This window comes from Armigeres subalbatus, chromosome 3 (assembly GCF_024139115.2).
Source record: "Armigeres subalbatus isolate Guangzhou_Male chromosome 3, GZ_Asu_2, whole genome shotgun sequence".
Lineage (NCBI taxonomy): Eukaryota > Metazoa > Arthropoda > Insecta > Diptera > Culicidae > Armigeres > Armigeres subalbatus.
The window spans coordinates 216,780,102-216,790,256 of NC_085141.1; the positions used below are offsets into that span (position 1 = coordinate 216,780,102).

General features: G+C 39.8%; 1 protein-coding gene across 3 annotated transcripts in view; it reads left to right on the plus strand.

Moving 5' to 3' along the window:
• Window positions 1-9,473, plus strand: part of LOC134219719 (dmX-like protein 2) — an 88,542-nt gene extending 79,069 nt beyond the window's left edge. For 2 of the 3 annotated variants that reach the window (XM_062698556.1, XM_062698554.1), the window contains 7 exons: window positions 1,581-1,664; window positions 2,514-2,783; window positions 2,859-2,928; window positions 2,991-3,065; window positions 3,125-3,258; window positions 6,704-6,787; window positions 6,915-9,473. In XM_062698556.1, the coding sequence (XP_062554540.1) occupies window positions 1,581-1,664; window positions 2,514-2,783; window positions 2,859-2,928; window positions 2,991-3,065; window positions 3,125-3,258; window positions 6,704-6,787; window positions 6,915-7,115 (918 nt within the window). In that variant the 3' untranslated portion in view covers window positions 7,116-9,473. The remainder of the gene's footprint in view (window positions 1-1,580; window positions 1,665-2,513; window positions 2,784-2,858; window positions 2,929-2,990; window positions 3,066-3,124; window positions 3,259-6,703; window positions 6,788-6,914) is intronic. The other variant, XM_062698555.1, reaches the window with a different exon arrangement.
• The last annotated feature ends 682 nt before the right edge of the window (window positions 9,474-10,155 follow it).

Consider the following 10,155-nt stretch of genomic DNA (forward strand, 5'->3'; position numbering starts at 1 on the left):
CAATAATTATGTTCACGATTCACAAATTCTCTGAATAACAACCCTTCTTCTTCTTATTGGCATTAAATCCCCACACTGGGACAGAGCCGCCTCACAGCTTAGTGTTCATCGTCAAAACTTTTTCCTTATCTTTCCAATTTACACCAACTTTGAGTGAAATGTAACGCAGATCGTCCAGATTACTCCATCGCGGAACTATTTTAACGACTTCCAGTTGGTCTGTTGGTCTTAAAGCATTCAAAACCATGTCATACATTGCATCGATGGAAACGTGTTTAGCGACTCTGATAAAGTATACCCAACATTTCCGAGTACTGGTGCCGGCATTTTCCGAATTTGAGTTTTCGTATTTTTTATGAAATTATTTATCAATTATGAGCGAATTTTAAAATTCTTGTTTTATATACAATACCCGATTCTTTTTTACACGGGAGATACGTTCCGTGTAAATCGGAGGACCAACGGGCACTTGGAGTTTTCGTAAGAGTGTTGCGTACCATCTATGGTGGGGTGCAGATGGCGGACGGTACGTGGAGGAGGCGAATGAACCACGAGTTGCATGAGCTGCTGGGAGAACCATCCATCATTCACACCGCGAAAATCGAACGACTGCGGTGGGCCGGGCACGTAGCCAGAATGTCGGACAGTAACCCGGTGAAAATGGTTCTCGACAACGATCCGACGGGCACAAGAAGGCAAGGTGGATCGATCAGGTGGAAGATGACTTGCGGACCCTCCGTAGACTGCGTGGTTGGCGACGTGTGGCCATGGACCGAGCCGAATGGAGAATACTCTTATACGCACATGCCACTTCGGCCTTAGTCTGAATAAATAATAATAAAAGCGTTCCGTGTAAAAAAAAAGTTTTCAGTTCAAAATTTGAAAATCTGTGTAGAAAATTTTATGATTTCTCGACAAATCATGCAAAATGGGGTCGAGTCAAGTACGAGACACTGAAGACGGCCTTACTGTTGAGGTCGAAATACGTATCTGTCAAGATACAATTAAGTGGTGGAATTAAATGGGATTGTACAAACTCGTCTTATGACAAGTGAAGACATTCCACTAAAAAGCTCAAAATAATTTTCTTAAGAAATTAATGAAAAAAAAAAACATTTCGCACAATTGCTCAAAAATGAAAGTTAACATTCTTTTTTATTTATCCAATTCCATAAATTATGAACATTTTGAAACTATTTATAAAAATAAGACAGGAATGTTAATCAATTGAAATTAAATTATTTAGTTTGAGATGTTGTTATATTTTCAGTGATCGTCTTATTAAGGTGTATATACTGCCGTGAATCGCATATCTGTCCCATCTTTGCTGAGTTTCCTATTCATATGGGACAATTATGCGATTCACGGCAGTGTAATATAACCTACTTATAGTTCATCAGATATAAATAGTAGAATTTGACTAATAAATGCATCGACACACAGACTCATGTTCGCATCAAAAATGCATCCCAAATAGATTAAAACACCAAAATTCACAATCACTGTTGTACCTTCTTGTTACCCGTCTAAACGTTATTCATCTCTCAACTTTGCGCAACTCACCGTCACGCCTACATCAGATAAAAGGAGCAACATTCCCCGGAAGTCAGTGTCCACGCTTCTGCAAACTGGTCATTGAGCGTTCTAAGCACTTACTAAAACCGGTACATTTTGATCGTGTTCTCTCCATTCAACTGAAAGTTGTTTTTTACTGTTTTACTTGGACTTTTTTTTCTCATTACATACATCATCATTCCTGTGAATACATGTTGATAACCATATCTTAGACATACTGTGTAAATATTTGTTCTGGTCTCATTCATAACTTTCTTAATCATCGATATCAATTTCGTTGCTTTGTAGAATAGACCCATATATCATAAGTGGCACGTATACATTCTTTCAAATAGAGGATTCAAAGGCCAAGAGCCTATTTTAGAACTTTGGTAGATATCTAACAGTTTTCATTACATAACATGATTCTTAAGATGTGTATCCTGTTTATTCTAACAAATCACTCGAATCGACTCTTTATATTTAGCAAACTTAATTTTTTGTTCAGAGAGCCTAAAGATACTTTTTATGTTCTCCAACTTGTCTACAACTTGCAAATACTAAGTCTTCAGAGTGTAGAATAAAAATGCGCAATCCTGTTTGAAAGGGGTATATTCTCTTCCATTTTCATTGATTGATTTCTTTATGGAGACTACGCCGGCTTCAGATTCAATTTAATGCGTTTTAGTTCAAAAAGCGGAAATAATGCCACTTGATATATGGGTTTTTGATTGAATTATTATGTTTCACATATCGCTATGGCCGTTACCGTTGCGCCATTAGCAGTGACAGGCTCTAATAGTACGCATTTTATACAAGGGTCTGTAATTCACAACTGCACTATTTAATGCAAAAGCATTCTACTCAACGTATCCAATGTAATGGACACTGCGTGCTATTAGAGCGAGTCACAATAGACGAATATTGCTCAAACCATTTCGTTCTCCTCCCAAATTAAGGTGCTCAAACATAAAGTGGACAACATAAAGCGCATGAGCGCCCACCCGCTCATGCCGCTCTATCTTACCGGTGGCCAAGACGGGTCCGTTCAGATGTGGGAATGGGGTCATCAGCAAGTGGTTTGCACGCCGCGGCCACCCGGCACGTTTGCCAAGGTCACTCGGTGTCGGTTCTCCCAGCATGGAAACAAGTTCGGCATAGCCGACGGAGACGGCAAACTGAGTTTGTGGCAAGTGGGATTAGCTAGTCAGAGCAATAGACCGTTCTTTGTAAGTTTCTTTTTGCGGTTTCGTTTCAGAATTGTTTGGTCATGTCTATTTTCTAATTTATTGTACATTTTTCAGACATATTTATGCCATAATAAGGGAATCACTGATTTTGTGTTTCTCGGTTCGTGTAGTTTAGTGGCGACAGGTAATTTAAAATCAACTTAGCAGTAGATCATAGAATTAAATTTGAAAACGTTCGCTTTTCAGCCGGCCACAGTTCGGAAAGTAAAAATGTTGCCATATGGGATACACTCCTACCCCAGAAAAAAGCTCTTGTGTCGGGTGAGTTTGTTCTACTATCAGCTCTGGGATACTAGGATTAAATTTTTCTTATTTTTTAGCTTTTACTTGTCACGACCAGGGTGCTTCTAGTCTTGCGTACGCTCCACAACACCAATTGTTGATTTCTGCTGGCAAAAAGGGCGATATATGCATATTCGATGTGCGACAACGCGTACTTAGACATCGTTTCCAGGTAAGTGGGTGTAGAGGGAAAAATTTCTTCTAATAATTATGCTCGAAGATGCTTATAGCTGGGCTCAAATCTCAATCCGGATGATCTAGGATGTTTAGGATGTAGATATGATATATGCGGGCAGGGAAGACACGAACGAAGGGCAAAATTTTATTCGTTTTACAGCGGGTGTTCCTCAGGGTTCCATACTCAACCCAACCCCCTAAAACGGGATTTATGACAGAGTCCTGACATTGCGGCTGTCCAGCAAAATCATGGGATTTGCCGACGACGTGTGATTGGCGAGGCACTCGAAGAAGTGGACGCATCGGTAACGGAGACTCGATTGAGAGCTGGATGAATGAAGTTGAGCTGCAGATAACTTAACCACAAAACCGAGGTGCTACTAATCAGCAACTGCAAGATCATCCCGCAGATTGATATAGATGTCGGAGGGTATGTGATTGCATCGAAGTGGTCACTAAAGCACCTAAGATTGACGATTGATAATCGGTTCAACTTCAAAAGCCACGTTGACTACGCCTGTGAAAAGTCGGCGAAGACAATGAACGCAATAGCGAGGATCATGCCAAACATTGGCGGTCTAAGAAGTAACACGAGGCGTCTACTAGCTAGCATCTCGTTATCGATACTGCCTATGGGTTTCCTGCTTAAAGGAATGAGTGAGCCGGACGCCCTGCTTCAACGGAATCGCTAGACTGACCTGCGGGAATTCTCTGTCGGCATAGCCCGACCACCGTCGGGGACTAGACCCAGTAGTCGTCATCGTCGTCGAGATACCAGCTACTTCAGAGAGTGAATGTTGGGTACCCACTAAGACTAAGTACTGCTGCTTAACAGCACAACATGCCGACTTCTCCGAGGTAAAACAGATTAGTAGGACCGAAAAAGTTCAGGTAAAGACAAGAAGAAGAATTAGATGGAAAGTTCAAATGATTGAACCCATGAAGTAGGCAGTTTAACTTGTGGTCCGAGGGGGAAGCAAGATAACAAAACAAAGAAAGGAAGGTTTAATTAAAGTTAATTGCCACCCGACTTGGACATTAATTTACAATGTTCTGAAAACTCATATGTGAATATGAACATTATGTGGAAGATATTGATTTGAAAAATGTATTGGAGGTAATCACTTTCCCTTCGATGGGACTCGAACCCACGACCCTCAGTACGCTAGACTGGTGCTTTAACCAACTAAGCTACGAAGAACCTCCTCCTTCGCAAACTAGCGGCTACTGAATGCGTTCGAGATTCCGAGGAAAGGAAGTTTTTCTTCCCAATGCACTACAAGCAAGTCAGTCACTCGACCCGAGTAAAGCACCTGGTCCGGACGAGATCCCGAATATTGCGCCAAAGGCAGCCATCTTGACAAATCCGGACATATTCAGGTCAGCCGTCCAGAGGTGGCTGGACGAGAGGACAATCCCGGATATATGAAAGACACAGCGAGATTCGTGAACTCGTTGATTCTATTGGGAGCAATGATAGAGCTATACAAGATTCTGGAAAGCTACTTTCAGAATCGAGTACTGATTTACGAGACAGCTAACTTAGCTTAGCTAACGTCCCCGTTACGGCAGGTGTCCTGCAGGGATCATTTCTGTGATGTAGGTAGTGGGATTTACCGATGATGTAACGATGACCGTCATCGAAGAGGTATATTTTTTTATTATTCAGATCGTTTATTTGAAGACCCGCTCGCCGTATCCAGCTTTACAGAGCCACTATAATATTTTACAATTTCTTAAATTGAAACCCTTCCGGTTTTTATATTTGCCCATTGAAACATTTTCTTGCGACGGATGTTCGTCAGTAATTCTCGCGTGGTTCGTGTTTGTTTTTCACTGCAAACATTTTTTGTTCCACAAGCCGCTTTGACCGCTGCCGTTTGTTTGTCGCTACAATGTAATCCGTAGACGAGTTCGATAAATCATCATCAAGGTCGGTCCATTCGCCATCGCTTCGTTTGTTTTCTTCAGCGGTAGGTTTGATTGTTTTAGCTCGTTGTCAATCGGAGGAAAATCGGCTTGGGTAAATAATTCATCACATGGAGTCGATGGTATCGTAGTCGCAGTTTGACTTTGATTGTCGATAGATGTTGGTGCTTCCAGGCACTTCTTACCGCGATGAGCCGACTGACCACATTGACGGCACGTTTTGGGCTGATTTGAATATGTTACCATCGAGGTTTCGGTAACAAATTCATTCGTAGAACTGGAATGCCATTCGGTATACCCGGGAAAATCATTTCATTTCATTTATTTAGTCTACATCTAAACAGATAACACTGAATCAACAATTTGACGCCACAATACACGGTTCGAGGCCGCATCTCTCCATCCTCGAATACGCTCCACGCTCGCCACGTAGTTTTGCACCTGGTCTGCCCATCTTGCTCGCCACGCCGTCTCGTATCTGCCGGAAGCGAACACCATCTTTGCAGGGTTGCTGTCCGGCATTCTTGCAACATGTCCTGCCCATCGTACCCTTCCGGCTTTAGCTACCTTCTGGATACTGGGTTCTCCGTAGAGTTGGGCGAGCTCGTTGTTCATTCTTCGCCGCCATACACCGTCTTCATGCATACCGCCAAAGATGGTCCTAAGCACCCGTCTCTCGAATACTCCGAGTGCTTGCAAGTCCTTCTCGAGCATTGTCCACCGCATTTTTGACCGCAGTTTCTTCTGGAGCCCGTAGTAGGCCCGACTTCCACAGATGATGCATACGAAGGCGCACGACTAACATTGTTATCAGCAAGAATCCGAGGTAGACGAATTCCTCGACCACCTCGAAGGTATCCCCGTCTATCGTCTATCGTTTATCCCCGTTTGGAAGTGCGCGTCAATAACGATAGTGGCACTATCGAGGAGCATGTCAAACAGTTTCAGGGTGTGCTCCAGCAAGAGCAAGCTGCTAGCAAGCAGTGCGTTTTTAATACCACGGTACGGAAGCCCGGTCTGGATTTCGGAGTTGAGAGCAAACTGCAACGTGCGAAAGCTGAAGCGTACTCATAGGTTGATGTGTCTAACAATCATCAGCACATATCGCACCGTATTTAGCGATTCATGGGTACTCGCGGGCAAGATGCTCATGCTCATCCAACTGGTGGTTAAGGAAAACGAGACCCTCATGGAAGATAATGCCCGAAAGAATAACAAGCCTGTTACAAATGTTAGCCAAATGGCAGAGGGTGTGACCTTATGGATAGCTTAACTTTGGCCTAGTTCTTAACTGCTCACGAGTGCCTCATGTGGTATCTGCATAGGTTCGGATCAGCGGCCTCTCTCGCCTTTCACAGATGTCCAGACGTGACAGAAACGGCATTCGGTTAATCACGACTAAATCTCGACAAATTAGTCCAATGACGTAAATTAACATTTTACCCCTGCTCCCAGAGCTCATGTTTCTATCTCTATGGCGCTGATTGTTGTTAATATGTTTATACTTTCAGGCCCACGAAAATCCAATCAAATGTCTGGCTATTGATCCGCATGAGGAACATTTTGTCACAGGGTCAGCCGACGGTGATATAAAGGTATGATCATTAGAAGGGTACAGCTTGTTCATTGTTTGTGTCATATCGTCAACCTTATGTCGACCATTAGTAACATTAGTTAGCTTGATAAGAACTGACATTTATTTTGATACTTTTAAAACTTAAGGTCTGGGGCCTAACAGTCCACACGCTGTTGTACAGCTTCATGGGCGAGCATGCTCGCTCAAGTTTCTTCAAGCACATTGGCCAAGGCGTGACGCAGCTACAGATAGACCAGGCTGGCCGCCTCTTCTCCTGTGGTGCTGACGGTTCTATGAAGGTTCGGCTCCTACCGGATCGGGAATCGATTGTCCATTCGCTGTATTAGTTGACTAGTTTAGAGAATATTAGGAACGGAATCGCTGATAACCAAGATGGTGGAAACCAATACTATACAGGACGTTGCGATAAGGTTTATAGAACAAACAAAATAACTATACTGTGTTTAAAGTTTAAGAAGCGAGAACTCCTCTTGTAAGTGTTGTTGTATTTGTAACGAATAATGAGAATCAACATCATATATGCATATTTATACAATATAGAAAAGCATCGAGTATTGATAAATTTTATCCTTGAAACATTTAAACATATTTTAACACATTAAGGGACTACACACCTACCAGCAGTTGTTTTCATCTGAATTGTTATCGAACGAATCTACCACAAAACTTTCAAGTTAAACTTTATTACTGTTCGTGCTCTTTGAAACTATCGCTGTTGAAACTACCGATGAAGCATCAAATACCTAACATTAACATCAGAGGAAAAAAATCATTCTTACCGCTGACAATACCCAGAATAAGATGTATTAAATATTATTGAATAAAGGAAAATACCAAAAAAGTGAGTAGAAAAAAGGAATACTAGAATCATATATTGAAACAATAAAATAGCGGACTGCAAGCGGTTACCTAATAGGAGGTGAACAGAAGTAGCTATCTAATCAATGATACTCTATAAACTAAAAGCTAATAGCTATTATAAGTAATGCTTGGTTTGAATAACATCGGCAATGTTTTTTTTGCTTCTTTTTAACCCTGTAGTTGCATTTAGGATACCTGATATCTAGATGCATCCTTCATATGGCTAATTGGATTTTCTATCATGATTTATATCGGTCTTATAATGTAAGGCGTGATTTGAAAACTGTCAGCTTGAAAGTGGTTTGTATACATGATATGCAAACTAGTTATAACAGGATATAGAGAGTGTGGGATGCAAACCGAGTACCAGAGTATTTTAGCGTAGATTTTTCGAATCTAGTGATTTTTTTTTAAGAACCATTCAAGTTTTTCTAAAGACATATTTCATTACTTCCTAAAGAAGTTTATTTTCATTGAAAGTAGTCTTTAAGTGTTTACTGACTAACTGATCGTAATGGGGCAACCATAAATGGCATAATACCGTTTGGCATACAGCCGTTTAGCATAATGCCTTTTGGTATAAAGAGTTGAATAGCCAGGGTCCATTTGGCAAAAATAATCACAATGGTTTTAGGGTCATTTGGTAAAGCATTATAAAAACACTAGACATACGCGTGCTTTGCAAGTCATCTATCTTATTGCCTTATTCTGGGCACATTCGTGTTGATGTTTCATTTAAGGTGATTATACAATTGAGTCAAATTCATCACATGGTTTTCCACTCCCAAGTCGATTTTTCAGCATAAGTAATCAAAATGATCTATCATTGTTTCACCTCTTGGAAAAATAATGGAAAAAGCACGTGGTTTCCAAACCAGACCGAAAATAATTAACTTAACAAAACAAAATCTGCTCCGGCAGTAGTATTCACTAGAAATACTACAATAAAAGATGCCATCTTGTTTCCAATCGAACCGTCAAAAGCGGTTCCAATTCGACTTGATTACTTTTTGCATCCATAAGAAGCAAGCAAAAAGTTCAAGTGATGCCGATATTATTTTCACGATTTCATGCATTTTCATACGTTGCCATTTCGACAGTTTTTCACTCCGCCGGTCTCTGGTTATAGGGTGGCTAGTATTCACCAACCTTTCTACCACTGAGCACACTCGACTTTCGGACTCTATTTTTGAAGCTTTATGTGAGTTACATTTACATACCAGATATCCTTTACAGGGTTAACATTCGCATTTCGTATTATGGATCATTTAATGATACATATTCTGAGTTCTTACTTTGTTGATTGACGTGTCTGTTAACCGTTTTTTCATCTTCAAGGCTTGTGTGTTTCAATTTACATGAAAAATTTAAATAATAATCTATTTGGCTTGACTTGAATACTATACCTAATCACAATCATTTCATTGTTAAGCCGTTGTTGACGTGGAAGGTGAGCTAAACAACCCCGAAAGTATTGAAACCTGATACGACACAATCACACGCTGCACCTTAAACACAATTTAGCATCGTATATTAACACCTACTCACATCATTCACACACTTGTATTGAAAGAAATAAACACAGTTATATACAAAATCCACCTATTTACAATAAAAAGTATGCATAATTGCTAGCGATAACAAACAAATTATACTAACGAATGCATTATTTAGGGAACGATAGTAACCACATAAAAGAAAAATGAGAAAGTCATGCAAAGCATATGTGCAAATTAGTTAAAATAAAAAGCAGCGAACGAATAATGCGAGAGGTAAAACTTAGGGAATTTTTATTTATTTATTAATAAATGTTTATCGTTGAAGCGTTTGTTTTATATCATCGAAAGAATTCCTTTATAGTAGTTGAGCTCCTTTTGAAGCCGGTGCACAGCCATTAGAGTAGAATGGATCATATCTTATGTAAAAGTTTTTTTCAGCCTTCATTGGCTTTCTTTTTGCTTTTATCGTACAACAAAGTTGTACCGAAATGCTGCAAATCAAAATCGATTTTTTAAAGAAGACTAGTACCGTGGAGGCACCATATTTGACGCAGTTAAGAAAATTTTAAAAAGAATCATTATTTAAAAAAAAAATTCCAATATGGATTCGCTTAATATTCTGCATAACGAGCTTACTACTATTATAGAATGTGTAGAAATAATGAAACTTCGAAATATAAGTGTATTTCTTAGTTTTTTAATCTGTTTTTATGTAGTACTTGAGGTGCCCAACTTGACGCACTAATTTTACTATGTTCCTTATTTGACGCAAAGTTGTTCCTAATTTGACGCACTTTAAAACTATGTTAAAACTTAATCAATTCAATGCCTAATTTTTTTAATTAAATAAAGACAGTGTAATAGAACTTGGTACAATATAAAGTAACAAGTTAATTAATTATACAAAGAGGCATTTTATTTTTTTTGTTCAGTTGTTCTGCAAGTTATATGCTCTGTGGTATGTAAGTGTTTTGTTAGTTTCATGAACCCTGCACATCATTCAAAA